Here is a 14,229-nt window from a genome sequence, read left to right as displayed (position 1 = left end):
TGATAAAGTATTATCATTTAGCGTAGTGATAACTGTTGTTATCAAGTGATTTGCTGTAAAATTACAGAAAAAATACATAAAAATCAGTTTGCATTAAATTCACAAGTAATGCAAGCAAATGATAGACTTTTCCCATTGTACAACCTAATTTTGAAAATTAAGCAAATTAATAAGACAAAAGGAAGGCGGAATAAGGAAGTCATAAAGAATATAAGAAATCGGCAAAGTAAGAAAAATGTGCGCTCTACCGTCGTACTAAAAGCACAGGTTTCATGGAGTTATTTGCGGAGGTATTTGCGATTACAATTATGAACTTTCCGTGTTTTGAAAAAGAGAATTAAAAAATATATATATTCTTCATGTAGTTTGGCGAATCAAGCAATGACGAAGTGAAATGTAAGCAATGAAGAAAGTAAACAACAATAAAATTTGAAGAACTTAGTCGGGAATCATAATACATTTTTCAGTTTCTGGGCGAATTTTTTTAAAGTCGATGAAAGTTCAGTTGCAAAATTCTCCACCGATTTTACAGGTAACTGTATGAAACTTTTCTCTCTGTTTTTGTTACGGTATAACATACTTTTTATTTTTGAGTTGTTCCTTTTGGCCGATCCCCTGTATTTTTTGAGTTATCTTTCGCAGAAGCCGTTAGGGTTGCTGTAACTTGTCTTAATAAATTCAGCATAGTCTTTTTACTGTAAATACGCATTACTTCTCTGTCTGTGCGAGACGCCGTTTTGAATTTTAATGTCTAAAAAAAACTTAGCCGATCACTTAGTATGTGTATGTGTGCATAAACATAATTTTGTAGGTGTTAGACCGAAAAGAAGAAACTTTTGAAATTTAATTTTGAACTCCGATTTATTTCTCCACTGGAGTCATAATGTGTGCAAGAGAAAAAGGTGATAAATGACGTCTATTTACATCGCAAGAACAAAACTGAATGAAATGATTCAATTCAGTGATTTTACTATGAAATTTTGACAGGGGTTTCTTTCCCACTTGTCGATTGGGCAACAGAATCTTAGGTATCCTTTAAAAAAAGATGTGCGGATCATAAGGATTTTTATTCTTTCGTTCCTGGCTTAGGAACGACGGAGTTGGGAATTTTGTTAAGCGCATGTTAAAAATAATTAAAAAAAAAAAAGAAAAAAAGAAGGAATTGGATCAGAAAATAACAGAACATTTTAGAATGAAGTTAACGTGGGTTAATTTAAGATAAAAATTAGGAAATGAATGAAGAGGTATCATTTTATACATATTCAAATTGTAACAAACTATTGTTTCCTGTCTTATGGAGTGAGAGCACTAAACATGAACTTTTTAGTTAATTATTGTGAAACCTTCACTAACTTGTCGATCATTATAGTATTTGTGAGGAGAAACTTAAAAAAAAAGTTATTATTTTGTTTTTATTTGTTTCTTTAGCTCACGATTTATAATTTTTTCTTTCTTGAAAAATGAAGAGGTATCATTTTATACATATTCAAATTGTAACAAACTATTGTTTCCTGTCTTATGGAGTGAGAGCACTAAACATGAACTTTTTAGTTAATTATTGTGAAACCTTCACTAACTTGTCGATCATTATAGTATTTGTGAGGAGAAACTTAAAAAAAAAGTTATTATTTTGTTTTTATTTGTTTCTTTAGCTCACGATTTATAATTTTTTCTTTCTTTTATTATTAGTGAATTTGTTTATGGGTTTTCTTTTTTCATTTTTGTTGTTTGTTATTTTAATATTGATGGCTTAAATAGATTTATGATGAAGAAATGCATTTAGCTGAAGTTATCCTACAATGTTTGAAAACGCAATCTTTCGAGTGGTCTGTGGACATTGATCCATTTCTCTCGACAGCTTTTTCTCCTCAACTAGTGGGTTCTAACAAACAATAATAATAAATAAAAAAGTGACCAAGTTCTTCCGCCGCATGGAATTTATAGTTTCCGTCTGTCGTGGGTGTTACCGGAAATGTGTGTCATCGCAAACAAAACGCGCATTAGCGAGGGCCCGTGGGAAATTGACAGTCACTGGAAAAGTCCTTTTGCTCTCAAACATAGTGGGGATATAGTGTAAGAGTGTCGAAACAGCACCTATGTTATTTATTCTATAATCCATCATTTTAAATCTTTTGGAAAATAACCATCTCCAGAATAAGAGAAGTTGCATTCAAAGATTTTTCTAGTCTGTTTATTAAAAATTTACTATGAATAATTATAATTTTGAAAATGTTTTTTTAAAGGAATAACGGTAAAATTAAAATAAATAAATAAAATAAAATAAAAACACACTCTTAATTTTTTTATTTAATTGTTCCAATGAATTGCAACAATAATATGTAACAATATTTATAAAGCGTGATGCATATAGAGTGTCCGAAACGTATCTTTCCCTACGGCAGTCTTCTTTCGATTCCCCTATTAAGATCCACCGGGGGGCACCTCGAAATGCGGATGAGAAGCTTTCGACATGGTGGTTGGTTCTCGCCACTCTGGTGCGTAAACGAAAAGATGGGGTCTGGATACTCCCTTCGATGACGGGACGTATTGCCTTAGGGAAGGGTTGTACCGTAGACGGTGATGGCCCTTAGGACTCAACCAGTTCCCGCTAGTGTTGTTGTTGCAGGAACTGAATGACCGGCGGCGGTCCGGTCATTCAGTTTTTTTTTTTTTTTTTTTTTTTTTTTTTTTTTTTTTTATCCGTGTGTCTTCGAGACGGGTCGGAGAAGCAGTGATATGACTTCCACAGTCACGATGGAGGGAGAGAGGAATGCCTTGCCTCTCTGGCTTCAACGTGTATTGAGACAGGCCCGCCGCGGTGGAGATTCATCCAAACTGAACGTTTAATGCTCTTGTCTCGGAAGCCCAGATTTATTTCGTAGTACAAAGAAGAGGAAGAGGCCACAGTGAGACATTTTCCAGATATGGAAATCATTTTATCCTCAATCAATACCAAAGCTTCGTTAATGATTAGGTTATTCTGAGTGCCATCCAGCCTATGCACGATATCTTTTGATAAAGCGTCGTTGTATTTATCCCACAGCTGGAGGGGGGGTTTGAAGTCCGCAAGTGCTCACTAAAATTACAAACAGGTCTTCTAGCTACTTTCATAGCTCGAGCTTTATTACTCTTCTTCGAAAGATAAGATTTGCGTTTTCTGGCATTTCGAAAAACTATCAAATAATAACAAATAAAAAAAAAATTAAAACTAACCTAAAAACCGATGCACTTAAAACTATAAGCATATATGAAAAGTATATAATTAACATAAATACAATTTAGTTAAAAAAACACACAATTAATCTAAAAACAATTGATTTATATTGTAACCTGAAATAAAACAAAACAGCGAGTCTGTATTTCTTTAAAATCAAATCAAGTCTATTTTATTTATCAATCGAGATTGAGATAGCTACAACAGTTTAATACACATAATTTTTTAACTTTTAATTAAAATGAAAACACAATTGTCAACAATCAGAACACTGCGCATGCGTGAATTTTCAACGCCAGTTGTGGTAACGCAATGCAGATTAGAAATTTTTAATTTCCTTTAATTTGTTTTATTTTAATTTAAATGTATTTCAGAATGAATCCTAAAGATCGATTAATTAACTATGTTTAATTTTAAATGCATCAAACACCAAGAAAATAAACAGAATCCTTTGAAATAATCGGTCGAAAATATATTAAGCCTAACCTCATTAATGTAAGGGAAAAAAAAAAAAAAACTGAAGCCTTACTCATTTTTGGCAGGATTTGGCCTCAGATTTTGGCGGGAAAATTAGTTTTTAATTAATAAAAAATTAACTACTCAATTAACCGGTATAATTAGTAGCCTATGTCCTATTCCAGACTATAATCTATCTCTGTGCTAAATTTCATCCAATCCCGTTCTGGCGTGATTGACTGACAAACATCCATCCATCCATCCAAACTTTCACATTTATAATCTATACTTATAAATAAAGCTCAATGTGTGTGTGTGTGTGTGTGTGTGTGTCTGTGTTGGCGCTCTACAGGCCAGGTCATTTGACATACAGCTACCAAATTTGGTACATGTATACCTTAGAAGTCGGGAATGTGCACCTGGGGTCCCTTTTTTTGAGTTTTTAATTAGAATTTTAATTATTAATTAAAAACTAACTTTCCCGCTAAAAAATCTTCCATTTTCCCCACCGCCAAATGAGTTAGGCTTCATTTTTTTTCCCTCCCAACAGTAATGAGGCTAGGGTTAACATTTTTCGGCCGATTATTTCAAACGATTCTGTTTATTTTCTTAATGTTTTATGCATTTAAAATTAAACATTGTTAATTAATCCATGTTTCAGATTCATTCTGAAGTACTTTTGAATTAAAATAACACAGAATAAAGGAAATTAAAAATGTCTAATCTGCATAGCGTTACCCCAACTGGCGTAGAAAAATTCCAAGCATTTGCGTTACCGTAACTGGCGAAGAAAATTCACGCATGCGCATTGTGTTCTGATTGTTGACATGACAACCATTATCAACGGATGATTTAAATTATTTTTAGGTTAGTTGCATGCTTTTGTAAGTAAATTGTATTTATGTTAGTTATATTTTTTTGTATATGCTTATAGTTTTAAGTAAATCGTTTTTTAAGTAGTTTTTTTAAACCTGTTTTAGACCGATTATTTTAAACGATTCTTTTTATTTTCTTAGTGTTTGATGCATTTAAAATGAAACATTGTTAATTAATCGATCTGTTCATGATGAATCTGAGAAAATTTTGTTGACAAATTCTTGAGATATTACATAAATTAAGAAAGATATTCTTTAGTGCCCATAAAGTTTAAACGCTCAGTGACTCTGTTATCAGTAATCATGTTATTAAAAAAAATGCTTTGTTTCAGTAAAAAATTTTATTATATTAATTGCAGATTAATCATTTACACTTTAATTTAAAGCATAAATTCTACGAGAGGTAACAGAAAAATAGAGAGATACATATTACGTTATGACTGAAGGCCTTTATGATATTATCAGTGAATTATATAACTCTCAAAATCTGAAGTTTAAAAATATTTTGATGAAGAATCTATTAAAGTTGGAATTGCGTAAAATATTTAATGGTACGACCGGAGTTTAACCCCTTGCTTGGCGCAATTTTTAAAAATCGCCAACAACGGTCTTGCGAAATGTTCAAAAGCAAAGGAGCAGATGTTCAATTATAGTGCATAATAAAGATTACCAGCTTTGGCGCGTTATCGCAACTTGGCAAAGAAGGGGGTTAAACTCCGGTTCAACCTATTTAATTATTAAAATTTAAACGAACATTAAGATTGGCGAACCGACTGGTCGCCAAAGGCGGCTAGTAGTAGTATAGATTAGAATAACGTACTGTGCCATAAATCCGTTATCTTCTTCATAAATCGTCGGTTGTGAGAGTGGATTTTGTTTTGTGTTGCCCAAAAATGATTATTATCATAAATCACAAAAACTTGTGCAATTACCGTAGGTGACGTCAGTGGTATGAATGCCATTCTTTGTTGCATTCACTTCATTTGCTAAAAAGAAAAGGAACTTTATTGAATGAAAAATATTGAGAAGGCATATCTTGCTTATTGATTTTTATAAGTGTAAAACATTTCCGGGTGTCTCGTGTAATGCTTAATCCAATTATTTGGCGTTAAGCAACGTGCCACCTGTGACTGACATATGCTTTCAACTCACTATTGACTTCTTCTATAATTTTAAGAAAAGCATGTTCTTCTATTGAATTACATTCTAACAAGAGCCGCAAACAACCGACAGAATGGAGGCATTTTCAGTAGGATGCAGATTGCAATCACTACCAATGCATCATAAGAAATGGTATGAAGTATGTACTCTCCGATCCGTGTACTCTCCAATATCCGGGGTGGAATACATCGCAAACTCTAGTCACCCGCTGATTGCCCTTTCTGTATGGAGTAATGTAAAAGTTGGGAAGGGTTGCACTCGTTGACGATCAGATTTGCGTGGCTCATGAACCTTTTGCAGTGTAGCGATGGAATCGCGGGATAAATGCCAAGTGGAAACGACAGGTAGGGCAACCTTGGTAGTAGAAACATTTCACAGGCGATTTTATTACGTAGTTTTTGTGTACAAATGTTTAAAAATTCACTTTTTGCTACCTCATGTCCCAAACTGCATTTTAAGGGGCACAGGTATAACTTTATTAGCTGCAAACGAACATTTCCCAGCGTCACGTGATCTCGGTTCCCGGCCGTTGCGTGGGCGTGACGGGACTTCCACAGAGAGGACAGAGAGAATGTGTCAAGTGTCATCTCCCGACTGTTGTGGCGATCTCATTTTGCGTCACCCGACACGAAGCTCATTGTTCTTCAAGCGGATGTCGTCTGGACCTGCGTCACCGCATTTCCAGGGTTTCGATTTCGACATTTTTTTTTTTTTAAATGATCGTTCTTTTGGACACACATCGTTTCAGAGCTTTGATGCTACTTACTATAAGTGCATAGAAAAAAGTGTCTGTAATTAAAGCTCTGCAATCTATGACCCAAAAAGTATTAATCTTAAATCTCTGTTGCTCCTTGTAACATCCTCAAAGAGGTTAAAAATAAAAGAGTTTAAGTTTTAGAATAATTTTTTATTGATTACATTGAATTATTAGAATTGATTTTTCTATTACTTCCTAAGAATACATTTCTGAAATTTTGTGCACTTATTTATTCTGCATGGCAGTAAAATGCTTAATATTTTCAGAATTTAATTATCAGTTAAACGATTGAAAGATAGTTATATTCTGATTCTGTAATTGATTGTAAAATTTATAATAAAGAATTATAAATGGAAGACTAAAAAGTAGCAAATATTTAAATGAAATATATATATATAATATACTTTTTAGATTATGAATAAAAGTGTGTTTTAAAAAAAGTGTTTTAGTTTATTTTTTATATGCAATACTTACGCAGTTTTCTGTATCTGACGGATGAAAAAAAAACAACCTTTTTTTTAAAACCGGTTTTTCAAAATGTGATAAAAATATGCAGTTTATTTCGAAAATCATTATAAATCTCCTCTCTTTTGAGATAACTTATTCGCCAAGAGAGATTATTTTAAATATGTTTTTAGGTCTTAAGAACACTTGAAACGTGAAATTAATCCAAAGGTCGAATTTTTTTTAAACGTTTCTTCTTATATAAGAGAGGATAAATAATTATATATTATTTTTTTCCTCTCCCTGAACGTGTTTGATGCGGATTATTGTTTTTAAGCAATACGTCTTACAATCTATATAAATTCTTAAAGAAAGGAATCGTGCAGAGCATCTTGCTTCTTTCGTTGTTCATCTACTTCTTAAGTCCTTTAAATAGTTTTCAGTAAAGTTCGCTTGAGTAGCGGTCTCTGCCCATTTCAATGCATTTGGATTGGGAAATTTTTCTTTCACTCAGAGTAAGAGATAGAACTGTGTAGAAACCGGTATTTCTTTGGATCGATGTGACATTGACCTCTTCCTGTTACATCAGTAGCCTCTTTTTCGATTTCATCTCCTTGTACTGATATATATGTACCGCTAATTCAACTCCTGTGAACACCGCTCTGACAGTGTGTTCTCAACACGAATTTCACATTTTAATTAACGTTGGAAGTGCATCGAGTATGCATTTTGGAACAGAACCTTTTCCTAGTGACCGATTGAGTCAAAAGTTTAACGAAAAACTATAGTTGTCATCTTTGAAGACTAAACTTACTCCAGATTATTGCTTTTCTGAGTTACCGCAAACACATGCATATGAATAACTAAGTGATAAGTAATCATTCTTTTGACGAATTGAATCCTAATTCCGTACAGATCTGTATGTTTGGCGATACAAACCGAATCTTGTATTTCTAGGGAGGCGTGGTTGCTTAATGATAAAATCAATCTGGAATCACTCGGCTTCATCCATAGGGTCTTCCAAGCATGAAATCGTTAAAAAAAATAAAAAAAAAAAATCAGTTATGTATGTGGGCTTGGTACTGGTTAAACCAGCGTAGTGGTCGAAAGTTCTCTCTGTGATATGTCGCGAAACTTGTCTCAGGTGTATTTCTTGTCATCTGATCAGTGCTTAAAATCGAGATCCGTCCTGAAATAGTCTTCATGATGCTTCATATTTGGGCATTTATATATTAAACTAAGCTAAACTATTATGTGTTATTTATCCGATGATTATTTATAATTACCAATAATTTAATTATACACAATCTCCAGTTTATTGCATCTATCTTAACGTATATAATATAGTTCATTTCGTTTTCGACAATCACTGAATAATATACTAATAGTGTTCACGTTGACATATTTGTACAGAAATCAACTATTTTAGTGATAAGACTGTACAACTAATTTTATCCATCTGCAGCGGCCAAACAGGCGATAAATGACTGTTTGTTTCGCCAGTTGGCGATAAGCGTCAATCAATCATACCTTTGGAGATGAACTTTGCTCTCCAACGGATACGGAGTGACTCACTTCCTGCCTTCACCAGATGGCTTAGAACTTCTGCCTCGTGCTGGTAGATGGAATTACGGCCAATGTATCATGATATATATTTGTTAATTTAATTTCTAATTAAAATTTATTTTTGTTATTTAAATGGCTGGCAGTTTTTATTAAGTAAAAATGTTTAATACTTTAATTTAAAGTAAATTTGGCAATGCGTGTTAAACCACGCACCAAATGTAAGAATCACTACTGACCAAGGCAGACAGTTTGAGAGTGATTTGTTCCGTGCTCTCTCTCAGCTACTAGGAATTAAAAGGATCAGATCTTCTCCTTATCATCCTCAGGCCAATGGTTTGATCGAAGAGTTCCACCGCCCATTAAAGGCAGCTTTGAAAGCGTACAACACCGATCAGTGGTCTGCAGCACTGCCCACCTTGTTACTCGGATTCCGGTCCGTCTTCAAAGAGGATCTACAAGCGACAACAGCTGAGCTGGTATATGGCAAGTCTCTGCGACTACCGGGAGAATTTTTCGATCCAACACCCGGAGAAGCATCACCCAAGCAACTCGTGGAGGACTTAAAACGCCATTTTGCAACGATGAGACCAGTTCCAAGTTCCTGTCATGGACAAAGAACAATCTTTGTGCATCCTCACCTCAACGTGTGTTCACATGTTTTTGTGAGACATGACGGTGTGCGTAAACCCCTACAAGCACCATATGATGGACCATACAAAATTCTTGTCAGGCGACAAAAAACGTTTGATCTCGAGATCAAGGGAGCTTCCCATACCATCTCTATAGACCGTCTGAAACCTGCTTTTATTATTCCTCCTGAGTGTTCCAGTATACCACCAGCCAAGCAAGAAGCAAGTTCTACTACTGAGTGTACCAAGACACTTCCAGCTAAGGCATCCATCGTCGTTCCAGCAAGAAAAACAACTCGCACAGGGCGACAAGTTCGACCCCCACGTCGTTATGTCCATTTCCAATGAGACTGCGGAGGGAGTGTGCAGCGGCCAAACAGGCGATAAATGACTGTTTGTTTCGCCAGTTGGCGATAAGCGTCAATCATACCTTTGGAGATGAACTTTGCTCTCCAACGGATACGGAGTGACTCTTCACCAGATGGCTCAGAACTTCTGCCTCGTGCTGGTAGATGGAATTACGGCCAATGTATCATGATATATATTTGTTAATTTAATTTCTAATTAAAATTTATTTTTGTTATTTAAATGGCTGGCAGTTTTTATTAAGTAAAAATGTTTAATACTTTAATTTAAAGTAAATTTGGCAATGCGTGTTAAACCACGCACCAAACATCTATCTCGCTTTCTTTTTGAGTTCAGATTCTAATTCATTCAAATCTGGACGTCGATTTTCTTTTCCTGTATTTCGTACACCAGAAGTAAAATATTTTCTTATACTTAATAATTACGAATACTTTTTCAATGATCGTCGGATTTCAATAATGGCGCGATTTGCCATGTGGTCAGGCTTGATGGATCAACTCCACGAATGATTGATCCTCGGCAAAGGAATTGACTTCGGAGCTCGTGGGTAAGTCAGATATGGAGAGAGGGAGGGGTCATACAAGAGGAAGTTTTTCTGGAGAAACTGATTTGTGTTTGTGGTTTTTGCGTAGAAGAAAGTCTCAATTTCACCGTGCCGTTTGTTGCCAAAAATGAAATGGATCTTGTCGGTTTTTGTTTGATGCTGATTTAAAAGCACAGTCGGAGGGGGAACTTGCAGTATTCAAATGGACGATATTTCGCCATGCAACGACTTAACCTTCTGGTGTGCCAGCTTGTTCCGTAGAAGATTGGTAGAATAGAGAAAGAAAGGGGGGGGGGAACTGTTAACTTTTGCACAAATTTTTTTCTTGCATTAGTCTCTTTGTAATAGCCATCCTTCTTATTGCAAGATCGATTCAGAACAAGGACACTCACTATGTTCGTACATTTTATGTTTTAAAAGAGGGCTGGGATAGCCTGATTAGTAGGACGTTGGATTCGCATCCCTTGGGTTGTGAGTTCGAACTACGCCGACTGAAGACTCTTCGTGTGTGTGTGATGGCTGGCGCACGTATAAATCTGTCGTGGCTACAAAGCCTCCAAGCCGATACAATACCTCTAGGAATGCTGGATCAGAGGTGATCGTCCTCTGATTCAGGTCTAAATGAAGATTTGTGGATGAACGAATGAAATATATGAATGAAGTCCGCCCGTGAGAAAGGTTGTGACTTATGAGTAGCTAAGACCTTGGCCTTAGATGGCGCTACTGAAACAAGAGAAGCTAAAACTCGGCTTAATGACAATTGCCATAAACAGCAACAACAACACGTTTTAAAAGAATGGTGGTATCATATTATATCATAACAATTCGGGCTATTAATCTTGTAATGGATAAAAAGTAATACGAATATGTTAGGTGTTCCAATTCTTTAACGTAAAATGGATGTCCAGTATCTTTGGCGAATGTTGAATTTTACAATGAAGTGCACTTGCACTTTTCCTCTTTTTGAAGGGCAATCGAGTTCATTGAATTGGGTCGGGAATATTTTTTCGACTTCTTGTAAAATCTTTAACCATGGAAATACTGGATATTTTAAGTCGTTTTATTTATGTTATTCTACTCGGGATGCTTTATTACATTTTGTATCGTTCTCTAAAAATTATCAATAATTTATAATAGAAATTATTGATATTATTATTATAATTGATCTTATTTTTTTCGATATGATTTGAAGCAATTTGGCATAACTTATTTTCCTATTTTAATCAAGAATGAAATTGTGGAGATACGAAAAAAGACATGAAAAAAAATTTCCATTCCGAACAGTGCTGAAAAAGTAAGTGTAACGTAATTCGACCTTTATTTGTTTCAGGTGATTGCTTTCATCTGTGGCCTGATTGTTATCTTGTTGATGATACTCTGCCTGGCATCGTCTAATTGGTTAACTGCGGAAAAATTCCGGCAGGGTTTATGGGAGCAGTGCATAGACCCCGGTGCCATGCAGCCTCTGCCTTTTGAGCTTACGTACAAGCCTGGATGCTATGCGGCCAGGAAAGTTGGTAAGCACCCAATGTCTATATAAAATTGGATCTGTAATCACATAGTGTTGGTGGGAGAGGGGAGGACAGCATTAGTCCGATACTTCTGAATCAGTTGCAGGTCAAACTTCGTATATCGATGTTATGAGGAGGCTGAAATATCGTTTTTATCATATGACCGTAATTCAAAATTACAGGACCCATCTCTAAGATAGTCTTCAAAGTAGGATATTGGTCGAGCTTCAAGATGAATTTAATAAAAGTATTTTTCGAAAACTACTTTCTTTAGAGTATTAAAAAGGATAAATCTTTTTTATTATTTTCTACTTCTTAGTCGTCAGTTTATGATTCATTATTATATATATATATATACTATAGAATATTGTATTCAGTCTTTACTCGCATAAATTTAAAATTTAATTAAATTAATTGACTAACCAATTTCTGAAAATGTTTTGAAATAATACAGTATCATCGAATCATGTACATCTGTACAACAGGAAGTGAATGGAGACTTAATTACAAAATTCCATTTTTATAAGCATGAAACAAATCCAAGTTATATAAAAATTTTTAAAAAGAAAATGTCCTTAAAAATAGCGGAAAAATGCACTTTTAAAATAAAATAATTTTAATAAAAAAAAAAGTAATAATTTTTTTGAATTATAATCTTTGATAATTATATGTTTGTTTTGTTGAGAAATTGTTTTTTTCCCCCGCCTGTCGTTTTAAGCGCTTATTTGGAAAAATTGTGCATTTTTTCATGCATATGCTTTTATTTATTATACTGTGTGGTGGATTAGGGTATGCGGGAATAAAACCTGGGACCTTGTTGTTCGCAGTCCAGTAACATGACCACGATACAAAAGCAATTGCTCGGGTAGCGTAGTTGTTAACTGGCTTATATGCTATTCACTACAGACTCTCCCTCCAGTGAGTCGGCGGTGAGACGAGGATTATGGTTGTTGAGTGGTGATATATTAGCTGTTGATTCTAATGCGCCTGTACCCATTTGAGTTGCGGCGAGCGTGTGTGGGTGAGTAGTTGCTGCGTCTAGTGAATCTGATGACTTTGGTTGCTGCGGGTAGATGGCGCCACAACAGCTGTACGAAGGTTGAAGGTTCATCGTCCGAGGTCACCAATGTAGCGAATGGAGATGCGCGAGGATAGAATTTGGGAGCTTATGGTTCGCAGCCCAGTAACATACCACGATACAAAAGCAATTGCTCGTGCAGCGTAGTTGTTAATTGGCTTATATGCTATTCACTACAACTGCATAGAAAAAATTGATTTGTCTAGGAAAATTTAATAACTTTAGAGTTTCTTGGGGCTTTTGATTTAAAAACTTATTATTTTGTTGAATTGGTTCTAATTTTTGGAATAATGCATATTTTCAATATTTCAATGGCGTTTGTTACTATTAACGTGATTTTAATTACTACTTTATTTATATATTTTATACCACAATCAGGATTGTCTGAATCAAATTTTAACAAATGCACGAAAAATGCTTGCAGGTTTACATGTTAATGGTGCGAGAAGAACCTGCTAATCACCACACTGTTATTTTTTGTCTTGTGAAAATTTTTATTTGTAAAAAAAAGTGAATGGAATTATCCTGATTTAGAAGCCAAAAAACGACCTTTGCCAGTGATATTCCTGTACCAGATTTCACTTCATTGCCTGGTATTCTTTTGCTACACTAAGTTACAGAGAGCACTGAATTTAGTATAAAATAAGTCCCACACAGCACTCTGAAGGAAAATTCAATGATTTAAGACGAGAATTTAATCCGGCCGAGTGAGACTCAGAAATTTTGGCTTCTAAATAATAACAATAAACTGTCTTAAGCCTGATGTTTACAAAAACAGGGGAATAAAAATTCTTCCATACATAAGTCAAGATAGAGATTTTTTTTTTATTGCAGCAATATTGCTCAATTTCCTTACATTGGATACAATATGATAAAGAAAACATGCTTTTATTTGAGACTTTTTATAGTCATTTTGGCTCAAAGTGTATATAAATATGCTACAAGAATTACCATTCATCGGTATCAGTTTCTTATTCTGTAAAAGTTAAGGACGAATATCAGAATAATCTTAGCTGTGTTATCAGGAGCATCGTTGATCTTGATGAACATGATCAATTTCCTCCTGGGACAATTAAAGCGGATATACAAAGTACCCCTGCATCGCCGTTTCATTTGTTACTTGCATAGTCGGGATATGCAGATCACTGGGAAAAAAAGTGCTGATTGCGGGCGAAATGAATGTTAACATTGATTCGTTGGTTAATAAAAATAAAATAATTCACATGAAACTTAACTCGATAAAATTATTTGTCAGGATATTTAGTAAAGATGATACTCGATATATTTGCAAATATTTCCCGGGACTTTGCGTTGAAAGCTACTATTAGCTTTTTACTGTAGTGGGTTCAGATTGAATGGACTTTTTACGAAGACGGCACAAGCAAATTTATTTACAGTTATAGGCAGGTATTTACAGAAGGAGTTTACGAAGGAATTCAAAGAAATCAATCCAGCAGTTAGCAACTACTAGCAGCGCAAGTACAGACCTGCGCACAGTAAACACAGTCCGCAAAGACAGGTAAACGAACGCCGCTACAGATAGCTTTTGAGCGGCAGCAGAGCGAAAACAGCGAACTCGAACACAGCGCGAAAGAAAACTTAACGATTCAACACCTGACGACACAAGG

The 14,229-nt window shown here is 34.9% G+C and overlaps 1 protein-coding gene across 3 annotated transcripts in view; it reads left to right on the top strand.

Annotated features, from left to right (window-relative positions):
• Positions 1–14,229, top strand: part of LOC129968466 (transmembrane protein 47-like) — a 63,590-nt gene that overhangs the window by 34,280 nt on the left and 15,081 nt on the right. For all 3 annotated transcript variants that reach the window (XR_008784410.1, XM_056082370.1, XM_056082371.1), the window contains one exon: positions 11,343–11,529. Coding sequence is in view for 2 of the 3 variants with exons in the window: in XM_056082370.1 (XP_055938345.1) it covers positions 11,343–11,529 (187 nt within the window). In the remaining variant the exon portion in view is untranslated. The remainder of the gene's footprint in view (positions 1–11,342; positions 11,530–14,229) is intronic.

The sequence above is a fragment of the Argiope bruennichi genome, chromosome 5, assembly GCF_947563725.1.
Source record: "Argiope bruennichi chromosome 5, qqArgBrue1.1, whole genome shotgun sequence".
Classification (NCBI taxonomy): Eukaryota; Metazoa; Arthropoda; class Arachnida; order Araneae; family Araneidae; genus Argiope; species Argiope bruennichi.
Note: the sequence above shows the minus strand (reverse complement) of the source record. Positions and strands in the feature narration are given on the sequence as shown.